General features: G+C 38.0%; 1 protein-coding gene and 1 pseudogene across 3 annotated transcripts in view; one reads left to right on the plus strand and one right to left on the minus strand.

Annotated features, from left to right (window-relative positions):
• Positions 1-3,563: 3,563 nt before the first annotated feature.
• Positions 3,564-12,810, minus strand: part of FBXO33 (F-box protein 33) — a 32,841-nt gene continuing 23,594 nt past the window's right edge. Inside the window, exons 2-4 of one of the 2 annotated variants that reach the window (XM_027111118.1) lie at positions 9,620-9,730; positions 8,168-8,853; positions 3,564-5,624 (exon numbers count right to left, since the gene is read on the minus strand). In XM_027111118.1, the coding sequence (XP_026966919.1) occupies positions 5,353-5,624; positions 8,168-8,853; positions 9,620-9,730 (1,069 nt within the window). In that variant the 3' untranslated portion in view covers positions 3,564-5,352. The remainder of the gene's footprint in view (positions 5,625-8,167; positions 8,854-9,619; positions 9,731-12,810) is intronic. The other variant, XM_027111120.1, reaches the window with a different exon arrangement.
• LOC113622696 (39S ribosomal protein L33, mitochondrial pseudogene) lies at positions 6,683-7,156 on the plus strand (annotated as a pseudogene). The gene has a single exon (XR_003433618.1). The product of XR_003433618.1 is annotated as a 39S ribosomal protein L33, mitochondrial pseudogene (transcript).

Here is a 12,810-nt window from a genome sequence, read left to right on the forward strand (position 1 = left end):
AATATGAACTATTTGGGTAAAACAAAAAGACCCAGCCTTATCCATTTCATTAAGAAATGCAGTTCTAATAAGTTTCTTTATACTAATTTAAATTTATAATATTTTTGATCAATTATATTTAATATGTATACAATCTAGTAGGAGAAAAAATTTAACATGGCTTTTAAGAAAATAATCACACATTTTAAATTCTATGGGTTTTTTTTGCAGAAAATATGTAAGTAATCAATGAAAGACTAACAAAAAGCATTACATTTGCATAAAAAGCTGTGGGATAGTTGGAAAGGATATATGTAGCAGTCTGGGTCAAATCAGGAGACAAAGCACACAGTAGTTCAAACTGGGAAAGTTTAATATAAAGAATTATTAACTGTGGTAAGAATAATTACAAAATGTGAGGAAACTGTATATAAGCCCCTAGAGCTGAGGGAGGTCACTCATGGTAGGACAAACTTGGAAGGGGTTCAGCCCTCTTTGGTGAAGGTGTACTTCAACTCCCAGGATAGCAGAGAAGATCGCTGAATCCACAAGGCCTGAGCTGGTCTGGAGATGCTGAGCAAGCAATAGGCACTGGCCAGGGTGCTCCCGTTGGCACTGGGTGTGCAGTGGGAGTGTGGATGCCAGGGATGGGGAGGTCTTCAGAGCCAGTGGGTGGGCCACACATGACATGCAGGCTGCTCAGGGCAGGGAATGGGAGTCCAGTGCAGGCAGGAGGCCTTCAAAGCATATGAGCTATATAGCAGCTCTAGTTTCTGTGTGAAGGAAGGTCAGGCTGAGGCTGCAAGGTGGCAGAGGGACCACGGCTGGGGGAGGCTCCACCGCAAGTCTTATATCCAGGCTGCCTACCCTGGCCTACCTTGGCCTGCCCTGGGAACTACAGGAGAACCTCTGCCTTCTACCATATCCCCCATGGCCCTTACTGAAAAAACTTAACATTGTGCTGACTTTAAAGGTATGTTACTTAAAGGAGTTCCATTATTGGAGGGAATATATTGAAGGGTGACTTCAGAGCTGAGGCAGTAAATTAATAATTGATACAATATATGGGTTTAAGGAGGAAAATGATATAAAATTTCCAAATGATCAGGAACTTATTGCATCTTTAAAATAGATGATCAGGAGCTTAGGGCATCTTTAAAATAGATGAATGGTAGTAAGTATGGAATGACTATGGCAATGTAATCATAAGTGTACCAGAGTGATGTGTACTTGTAATTGTACCCAGGCACTCACTTCTCCCTTGCCAGATGCAGTGTTCCACTGTCCATCGTGGACAACGGGGGTCTATGAAGCTGTGAGAGAAGTATGCTGCAAATGTTTGAAGAGCAGGTAGGAAGCCCAGGTGTGAAGCTCCAGATGGAGCTGGTGGGTGTGAGGGGGTCGCAAGATGGAGGGGGGAGCAGGGCTCCCTGCAGGCCTTGAATTGCTTGCATATAAATCAGATACTTCTGCATGTTGGTGGCTGATGTGTGTTCTCAACGGTGGCTAAACTAGCAGCAGGGTTATGTATGTAAAAATTAGAGCTTCATCATTATTTTGAAATATTCGTAGTGAAAAAAATCACTTGAATTTGAAATTAATTTACATTACATAAGAAATCTCAACATTACACTTACCATTACATTTAAAGCTGTTAGATTTCATAAGTATAATTTCAGCTGCATAAATTTTTGAATGTTGTGGACAGAAAGGTTTAAAAATTATCACCCATTTGTGGGGTGTTTCTCTTGGTAGGAATGTTAAAATTTTTAATAGGTTATAAGTTAAAACATTTGACAAGATTTTATTTGACAGTTTTATACAAATTCAGCAATTATTTCCTCCAAGCCTCTGCATTTTATTTTTCTCATCAATTATATAATAAAGAAAACAATGTTTTTTGGGTTTTTTTTGGCTTCAATTCCTTCTAGTTTAAACGAGTATGCTGCATAATATTTTCTATGTGTCAGGACATGAAAAAGCTTAGGAAGCACTGATATAGACAATGTGGTGTGACTCTTGGGTATTATTCACACCTGCTGTATATTACTCCATCAGCACCATTTAATACTACTGGCTTCATAACAATCCGGTTTGGTTCATGCTATTGTATAAGCCTCAAGCAAGTTAGTTGCTGAATCTGTGTGTTCAGTCATAAGCACACTGTCCTTCCCAAGCCCCACCCTACCAGCTCCCTAACTTCTTTATTCCCAGGGTGGTGGAGGAAATGGGAAAGTAATTTTAGATACATAAATTTCATATAGTAAGCTGTGTTTTGAAAATATTTAATACGTTTGTTCAAAGATGACCTTGTACATTTCTATAAGCTGTCAGCCTAACAGCTGAAACTTTCAATAAAGAATCAGTTTTAGGTAACCAAGGTGAATCCTTCATTTCACAGATGAGGAAAGTGAGGCTCAAGGAAGAGTCTGTGCTCATGTAGCATTAGAGTCAGAGCTTAGTGGAGAAAACAGAGGTCGACACTCCCAGTTTACTGCTTTACTATGTGCAACTTCACTTGTATACTACATATATATATATTAATAGACTTTCTTTTTTCATATGTTTTGGGTACTGTTTTGGTATTTTAAATACACAGACTTTTTTTTTAATTAATTTATTTTTGGCTGCGTTGGGTCTTTGTTGCTGTGCACAGGTTTTCTCTAGTTGCAGCGAGCGGGGGGCTACTCTTTGTGGCTGTGCGTGGGCTTCTCATTGCGGTGGCTTCTTGTTGCGGAGTACAGTTTCTAGGCGCGTGGGTTTCAGTAGTTATGGCACGTGGGCTCAATAGTTGTGGCTCGCGGACTGTAGAGCGCAGGCTCAGTAGTTGTGGTGCAAGGGCTTAGTTGCTCCGTGGCATGTGGGATCTTCCCGGACCAGGGCTCGAACCCGTGTCCCTGCACCGGCAGGCGGATTCTTAACCACTGAGCCACCTGGGAAGTCCTTAAATACACAGACATGTTGATTCATCCAAAGGGGTTAGATATGTCCATGAAATAAGGGAGCAATAGGTATAATGACAGTTCTTTGTGAACACCAGATTATTCCATGATGAGGCAGTGCTTAGAAGAGGCAGTGTCTGGAACGATTAGGGAAGAAGAGAAGGAAGAAAGAAAAGCAGCCGTTTTCTTTCTCATCAACCACAGCAGTTTGCCTCAGCAACCAAGAATGGAGATGACAAAGCCAAACTAAAGCAGTATAAGGGTTTAAGAACTATTTAGTACTGGCATACTGAAGTACTTTCTTCACCCAGTAGAGGAATTTTTAAAAATAAGAAGTTCCTATAGTCTATAAATTAAGTTTTACAATATAAATAATGTACTCTAAATGCATAATACACTTGGATTTTGTGCTAAACAGTCTGTTGTTTGCTTTTAAGCTTATGTTTTACCATAGTGAGTTAAAAAAAATTAAAACCCTCCAAATTATTCTGCCTATAGGTTTTATGATATATTCTCAAATTTAAGCTTTGCTGCATCAGAATACAATAGGAGCTAACATGATTATACACATTATAAGGATTACTGCAGTTTATTTAACACTAAAGGCTTTCATGCTTCATGAACAATAAAATGTTACAGTGATCACTTTTTAATGCTTTATTCATTGATTAAAAGAATATACATTTAACATAAACCATACAACAACATCAGTCATCAGGTCAAACATTCAGCTGGTTTCCTTACAGTTTCTGTCAGGAGTTATTTTATCTGATCACATTTATAAGATAAAATCTCACCACATCTGGCATTTACACACACTGTGCCAGTGGATTCACACTACTGATGTACATATAAAATCCGCATGGTATGTGCTCACTGGAGACAAAACAGTGCACACCTGTCAAAAGGTCATTTTAATATAAGATGGTAAAACCATTTGTAAAATACATATAAACTTTTTCCATAAATAGAATCATATCTGGACATTTGTTGCATAAATTGTGTTTCCAAAGCTTACACTAGAGCAGCCAGGTCTCAGCACTGCTGGGCACCCACGTTGGCTACTTACTTTATTATTGCAGACTGTCCTTTAACATTAAATGCACAACATTCGTACCACTTAAAACTGGGGTCAGGTGGAAGTCTCACAGAGACCACGTCTGTACCGCGGTTGCCCTGAAACAGTTAAGTCGGCTTTTAAAGCCTCTCAGATATAACAAGGTTTTAAAACATACTTCATGGAATGTTCTTCATGTAACATAGCAGCTCATACCTGTGATAGAACAAGCTTTCAGTTTTTCCTTTCTTTCCTTTACATTCACTATTCACAGTGAAACAGGTGCATGGTTTTTTTTTCTTTTTTTTTTTGTTTTGTTTTTTTTTTTGTTTTTCAGAGTTCTGAGGTTGCTGACTGAGCCACAGCACAGCTGTGTACCACAGGTCGAAATTCGACCTTAAATATTACAATCTAGCAGTATCTGGCTGGCCAGAGTGGGCCAGCCCCTGCCAGCATGTGGGCACTTCTTCAGTTAAATCTATTCTTTGGCAGCTGACACGCGCGCTGACAGAGAAAAATCCAGTGACTTGTTGCTAGGGATTTCACGACTAATGTTTGTTTGCAAGCATGTGTGTTTACAAACTCTGTGTTTTGATATTCATTTAGGAGGTTTTACCCTGGAATATTGTTTGTTTCTTCCTCCACTATTTGAAATCTTGGCTAAAAAGCTAACTTGAATGTATGATGTAATTGATGAATTAAATTATGTCAGACATAGTTTAAAAAAATCCAATAATTTGAGTATTTGTATTGATGTAAATGCATTTAAAAAAGGATTCAGCAGTGTTCTAACCTAGTACTATACAAAATTGAGAATGGTAATTGGTGATATCAACTATTATATATGTAATGAAAGTTAAAGGCTTGGCTTTTCTGTTAAAGATAACGCATTTGGGATTGTATTATCCTCCCTCCTTCCATTTCAAAGAAAAATTAATGAAATGCTATCACACAATGAATGAATGCAGTGCATTGCATACAAATCCACCAGGCTATGGATATATATCTATATATGTATAAAAATATTTTGGCTCCTGAGCTCTGACACACAAAGAATAAAAACATCAAAAGGCAGAGTAACTCAGTGAAAAAATAAAGTTAGCCAGCAACCTCAGACAACCTTCGGTTGTATATTCTTAAGGTTTGGTAACAAGTCCATTAACCGTGAAAGCCCTATACATTGTCACTTTGAACTTCTAAACCAATACCTGACTACGTTCTTTGATCAAGAAGTAGAATATACATATATAATTCTATAAAGCTAATACTGATTAAACACAGCACAAAGGGATTAATTCACACTACTGAAAGAAAAAAAACGTAATAGGACCCTACTTGCATATGTAACCACAGGAATTGTACATTTAAAAAAAGCTAAATGTCTTCGCTGAAGCTTTGCATCTCTCTGTAAAAATGACGATTTGGTTCAGTGAAGACACTGAGTGATTCGATGTCCATGATCGCATGCCAAGGTTGACCTAGGCCCAGGGATACCTGCTCAATAAGGTTATGTACTGGATCCACATCCTGGTCGGCCAGTTCACCTTGGTCAAAATCAATGCTTTCTTCAGTGACTTCAAGTACTTTTAGATCAGAGCCACGAAGACGAGCAATGGCAATGAGGTTGTGTGCCCACACTGTGTAACCTTAAAAATAAGCAAAAGAGAAGCAGTCATTTCCTTGCATTTTATTTTGTCTGTTTTATAAGTTAGTCTTTTCCACAAATTTGTATCTCACTTAGTACTTTGGGGGTCCTTTGCCTTTAAAAATATGCTGAAATTTGAAAGGAAGTATGATTGCTTAGCTCAGGGAAAAAAAGACTAGAAACTTGATACTATCTCCAAGAATATTACTGTGACTGGTGAACAGATAGGTGCTGTAATCGTATTCTGATATCATTTTAGTTAGTCAAACTGAAGACATTTAAAGTTTAAAGTATCATTTTATAGCTTCTGACAGTGTCGTATCAAAAAAAAGAGTTTTATTTCATATGTATGTATCTATTAACAATACATAGGGGACTTCCCTGGTGGCGTAGTGGTTGAGAATCCGCCTGCCAATGCTGGGGACATGGGTTGAAGCCCTGGTCCAGGAGGATCCCAAATGCCACAGAGCAACTAATCCCGTGCGCCACAACTACTGAGCCTGCGCTCTAGAGCCCGCGAGCCACAACTACTGAGCCCACGAGCCACATCTACTGAGCTCGCGTGCCTAGAGTCCGTGCTCAGCAACAAGAGAAGCCACTGCAATGAGAAGACCGTGCACCGCAATGAAGAGTAGCCCCTGCTCACTGCAACTAGAGAAAGCCCATGCACAGCAACGAAGACCCAATGCAGCCAAAAATAAATAAATAAAATATATAAAAATTAAAAAACGAAACAATACATAGTAAACTGGTATTTTTCATTAGTAAAAGTCATCTCCTATGGTGCTTCACAGTCCAAAGTTATAAAGTGATACTTTAAAGATAAACTGTAAATTGTCAGTAGCAAATATATAAAGTATAAAACAGATATAGGAATGATAGGTACTAACTTTAGAATAGTGTACTAACTAACTTTAGATAGGTACTAACTTTAGATAGGTACTAACTTTAGAATTCCTTTCCTCTGGAAAGGAATAAAGTTGAATAGATGGAGGAGCTTTAGCTGTAGCTACATTTTACTTCTTAATAAAAGAAAAAAGCTTTAGGAATTTGGACCTGTTACCGAGGCTGCTGTCGCCATGTTCCTGTCCGCGGTCACCTTTGTCAAGACCAAGTCAAAAACAATTCTGGTGAAAATGTTGAGCCAAGCTGGAAGAGGTTTTTCCTTCAACACTAAGAGAAGCCGACTGCGGGAGAAACTGACTGTCTTGCATTATGATCCACTAGTGAAAAACAAAGTCCTCTTTGTGGAACAGAAAAAAATACGCTCCCTCTAAACAATGGATTGAAAATGAATTTGATTTATAAATGAGAAGACTGAGGGCGGGATACTGATTCAGAAATTCTGCAGCGTGTAATGAAAGAAGAGGAAATGGCATGGAATCACTGCCTCCTGTGATTTGAAGGCCATTGTGAAGGAAAACAATGCAGTGAAAGAAAGTTCTTCATATTAGGACATATATCATTGCATCACATTTATTTATCTTTCTGGATATTTTTATAGCCCTTAATAAAAATATTAAAATAGCCTGTTTAAAAAAAAAAAAGAAAAGAAAAAAGCTTTAGGGAATTCTCTGGTGGTGCAGTGGTTAGGACTTGGCACTTTCACTGCCAGAGTCCGGGTTCAATCCCTGGTTGGGGAACTAAGATCCCGCAAGCCTCGTGGCACAGCACCCCCCCCCCCAAAAAAAAGGTTTAAAAAGACTGGCTTAAATTAATTTTCAATAACCTGCCATTTCTTCATCCTATTAAAAAATCCTTATTTATTACCTTCAATACTGATCTATTCTTTGCTATTACCTCTGATGACTGGCCAAATTATAAAGCAAAACTTGAAAAGCAAAATATACTCCCGCTCAAATGCAGCTAAAAGATTAATTCAAAAATAATGAAACAGAGATAATAAAGTATGTTTAAGATGTTCATAGAGACTTCCTATTTTGTATTCTTTAAATGTCTTATAAGTTACAGAAAGGAAGTAATATGTTCTTCAAACTTGTAAGAAGAGGAATGCTCTCCAAATGAAAACAGTTCACAGCAAGATGACAGGCCCGCCAGTAAGAAAAGAATATATCCCAGCCAAGAGAACCATCATTTAAAAAATACTGTACAAATTAACATGTTGATACCTAGAATCTAGAAGATTAGGCAGTGAGCATGAAAGAAATCATACTTTCTTCTTCCTTCTGTGTTATATTTTTAAGAGCTCTTATGATTAGAGAAAGAAATATATCTACTGCAGGTGGATATGTATGTATATTTTCTTAGATAATTTCAAATGCCATTTTTGTGAATACCATCAATCACATGGTAAAAGAAAAAAGTAACATGAGAGCTGGAACAAAACACTACACTTAGGGTAAAATATGACTTTCCACTTGTAAAAGTGGTATATCTTATACATGTTAAAAAGTATAAAAATCTGTATATCAACTTGTTAATAAGAGTTCTTGACAGTATAAATGCCAGTGCTATCTTTTTACTGGTATAAAATGTTTTAGGTGTAATATCAATATCAAATTATAGTGAACAAAAATCACCTACCATGAATTGCCAGAAGAGAGAGCTTTGTGCACCTCCATGCTAATAAAACCAACGGATCTTCATTTCGGTTGTCACTAAGATCTGGAAAACCAGATGTGTCAATCACATCATTCATTAATATAAAATGAGTGAGGAACTTGTCATACTGCCTAGATATAAGATCAACAATAGCTCCTGAAACACAAGTGATGTAGCTGTCAAAATGAATCCTCTCTAGTGGTATACTGGGTTTCAGAATCTTTAACATATCTTCACTCTTGATATCAAAAGCCATTATATAGACTCGGAGGTTGGTGCTCTTTCTTGACAAGGCTTTCCAATGCTCATCATTTGGCATGTTGTCCAGAGACTTGTGCATCACGGAAACATTGTGGACCAGGAGAGAAAGTCGCTGCAAAGGCACATGGTTGTTATCGGTTAAGACTCTTGCCATCTCAGCTGTAAAGTCACAGAAATCCAGGGCAAGTGAGCGTAGATTCACGAATTGCTCCAGTTCTACTGCGGTGATAAGGGTGCTGTTACCAGGAATATTGTTGTCCAGTAAACTCAGGTGCTCCATGGTGTTGGCAATAGAGTTTGAGAGAGATGACAGTGATGTTGGGGTTACTATTTCCAGCATAAACCCACAAGACAGCCACTTCAGTTGCCTACTATTACTAAGTATTTCTTCAAACAGCTGCTGAATTCTGTAAGGAAAACACATGCCACACGATCCTGTTAAGACTTAGCTCTAATCTTTAACACTGATTTTTGAAAATAGAGAATTAAATGGCATACAATGTTGAGATCCATTTGCTCTCATTAGTTAATTTCTGTTCAACCTACAAGTAATATTATCATTAAAATTCACATAAAAATATAATGGGGGGCTTCCCTGGTGGCGCAGTGGTTGCGAGTCCGCCTGCCGATGCAGGGGACACGGGTTCGTGCCCCGGTCCAGGAGGGTCCCACGTGCCGCGGAGCGGCTGGGCCCGTGAGCCGTGGCCGCTGAGCCTGCGCGTCTGGAGCCTGTGCTCCGCGGTGGGAGAGGCCGCAGCGGTGGGAGGCCCGCGTACCGCAAAAAAAAAAAAGTTATAAAATATAATGAATAAGAAGTACTAAACAAATAGATATATTAAACATATAGAAATATGTTCTTCAAGTAAAGGAGCATTTTACACCAGTACGTCAGAAAAGACTGATGATTTACAATTTATGTTATAGCAAAGACAAGTAGAGTAATAACAGTCTTAAATAGCAATAATTACCCAGTAAATTCTTTGATATGTCTGAAAGATTTATGAGATGGAATGGCATGTATTGATCACTGTATTTCATAGTTAAGACATTTCCAGGGTAGATGTTCTTTTCAGAAACAAGTATCATTACTCTTCTAATTGTATCTTCTAATTTTTCAGAAAAAACTGAAATTGTTATTAATATGAGTCCCTTTCCACTAACTATATAACTTACTGTTTAATTTTTTTGCCATCAGGGTCCACCTTGCTGAGGTATGTATTTGACAAACTTCCTTGCTGCTGTAGAACGCTTATGTCTCCAAAAAGGCTAAACTTCTGGAGGTTCCTACAAGAGAAGTAATTTAAAGTAATTGTCTAAATAATTAACATAAAAATATAAATGTTAAAAATAAAAATATGCAGAAGGGATATTCTAGAGATGTTTCTATCTTATAACTTAGAATCCAATATTCTAGAGATGTTCCTATCTTATAATTTAGAATCCAATTAAGTACTTTCAGATTGCTTTTAACATACAATGAAAAGCAATGTGATACAAGAGAAATAGCATAAGCGTTAAAGAATGAGGCATAACAATTAGTTCAGAAACTCAATGTTTTAGTGACCAGGAAAAAGTCTTCTTAAAGTCTCTGGGACTCAATTCTTTATCAGTAATAATACTAGCTACCTTAAAGGTTTAGGGTGAATAAATAACAAAATGACACATGAAAGAACTATTTAAGCTCTAAGTTTGATATATATGTTAACTGTAATATAAAATTTCCCCAAACCAGTTAACTTAGTGTGTTAAATGCTCAAGGGTGGGGCACTGCCCCGGAGATATCGTCTCAGTAAGAAATGTTCTTTAACTAAAATCTAGAGAACCTTCCCCAGTTTTATGACCAAATGTACAGCTTATCAAAAAAAAATATGTAAAAATCTTTCAATTTTAGTAACTTTAGCTACAAAACATATTTTTCTAACAGTAAAATTCTAAATAAAGTAGGAGAAAGTTGGTTACAGAATAAAGATTAAAAATTCCTAAATGCTAATAATAATGGTTAAACAACAAAAATTCAACTGAGTAAATTTAAAGATCAACTTGGTTATTAAAAGATTCATGGGGCTTCCCTGGTGGCACAGTGGTTGAGAGTCCGCCTGCCGATGCAGGTGACATGGGTTCATGCCCCAGTCTGGGAAGATCCCACATACCGCGGAGCGGCTGGGCCTGTGAGCCATGGCCGCTGAGCCTGCGCGTCCGGAGCCTGTGCTCCGCAACGGGAGAGGCCACAACAGTAAGAGGCCCGTGTACCGCAAAAAAAAAAAAAAAAAGAGATTCATGAATCGGGCAGCATCCTATGTAGCAAACAGAAAGGAGCTCTGCAGAGCTGTAGAAAAGGAAAGGCTTTTAAAGGTGGAAAGGGGGCAGAAAAAGTAAATTATTAGCAAATAATGCACTGTTGCAGGCAATGGTCACCCTCCTAAAGGGAACTGAAGGGCCTATAGGGCAGATTACCTTACTAATGCTGACCAGGTTGACTGATTACATTCCTGGGGTAGACTGAAACTGCAATTGCGCTAGGTATTAAGTCTTAGTTTGGTGACACAGGGTTTAGCATAAGTGACTCCATTTTGGGTCTGCTGTTTCCTTTTTAACATAAGCACTAGAGATTACATCTGTAACACAGAAGTTTGGGATAACTTTAATAAGAAATGTATAATCACAAGAGTGACAAAAGAAGATTTAAGTAAACGAAAGATAACACTTCTTGATAGTATGTCACATTTTCCCAAATTAATAGCCTTAGTTTCACTAAAAAACCTGATGATTCTAAAACTTAGCTTGAAGAATAAATCATTAATTCATTTATTCATTCAACCAAATTTTCTCTGAGGGCCTACTAAATACCAGGCACTGTGTGCTCCATCAGAGACATGACAGGGATCAAGCGCTGTGAAGGACAAGCACATGGTGTCACATCTTAATGGGGGTATCTGACACTGTGTAAGTCAGAAAAGGCTTCCCTAAATAAACTGATGAAAAACGGGACCTGAAGGAAATGTGGGAGCTAACCAGGAGAAGGAGCATGAGGAGAGGCTGTTGTAGGGAAAAGGAAAAGCATATGCAGAGCCTCTGAAGTTGAAAGGAACAAAGTGAGCTTGAGACACTCAAGGAAAGGAATCTAGAATACAGAGAGTGTGAACATAAAGTGAAATGAGGTTGTAGAGGTAGACTGAGTTATATGCTAAATAAAAGTTTCTGGTTTTTGCCTTCAAAATAATGAGATGCCCCCAAATGATTTTAAGCAGGAAATAATAATGATTAAATTTGTGTCTGGAAAATATTGCTGTAGCATTGGTATAGCCTGGCAGGAGGCAGAGTCTAAGTGGGGAGACTGGTTAAGAGAGTATTTTAGTAATAGATTAAAAAGTGGTATCCTGAACTGGATTTTTAGTGGTAGAGGTGAAGGAAAAAAGACAGTCTCAAAACTATATTTAGTTACTAAAATGGACAGGAAAAGGTCCTGGATTAGCTATAAAGGGGTGAGGGAGAGAGAAGTCAAGAATAACTCCTAAATTTTTGAGGTTGTGGAACTACATAGCTGGTAGAGCTTTTCATTCAGACAAGGATTCATAGAAATGAATCAGAAATTAATTAGGGTTTTGGGGGGCTTACGGGGTGGAGGTGAGGTGGTAGAATAGTTAGATTATGAGCTCTATTTTGCAAATGTTGAGCTTGAGTGCCTTTAAGATAGTCAAATTAAGATGTCAAGTAGGCTATTCCAGTTCTAGAGCTGAGCAGTTATCTGGATGATAATTGAAGTCATGGATGGGGGGAATGGGGCTTAGGAAAAGAGCATAAATGAGAAGAAAAGCAGGCAAAAATTTAAGTTATGAGGAATTCCAATAATTAGAGAAGGATGAGGCTCAAAAGAAGAGGTCAGAAGTTGGAGAAAAGCCAGAAATACGGAAGTCACAGAAACCAAGGGATAAGTATTTTACAGAGAATAAAGTGATCCACAGCAGAGTCATGAGGTCTCATAAGATGAGGACTAGACATGTATGTCCCTTTGGCTTAGCAACATGGTGATCAGAATGGAAGTTGTTTTGTACAGTGTGATGAGAAGAGGTCAGATTGGATGTTTAGAAATAGAGATAGTGGATACAAATATTTTAAAAAATATGCTATGAAAAGGAGTAACAGAAGGGACTAGAGAATACATAAAAGCCTCCAGATGAGAGGTAAAGGTAGAGGAGAATGGATGTGGCTCTTGATTAGCAAGAGAAGGAAGGATGAAGGACTTTCATACCAGATAGTGAAGCGTACTATGTGGCCAACAATGTCAAAATCAGTATTGGTATTAGCAGAAAAACAAGAAGACAAGTCAATGGAATAGAACAGATAGCTAAAAGTAGACCCTGTTA

This window comes from Aethalodelphis obliquidens, unplaced genomic scaffold (genome assembly GCF_003676395.1).
Source record: "Aethalodelphis obliquidens isolate GAN/ISIS:26980383/991018 unplaced genomic scaffold, ASM367639v1 scaffold10, whole genome shotgun sequence".
NCBI classification, from domain to species: domain Eukaryota; kingdom Metazoa; phylum Chordata; class Mammalia; order Artiodactyla; family Delphinidae; genus Aethalodelphis; species Aethalodelphis obliquidens.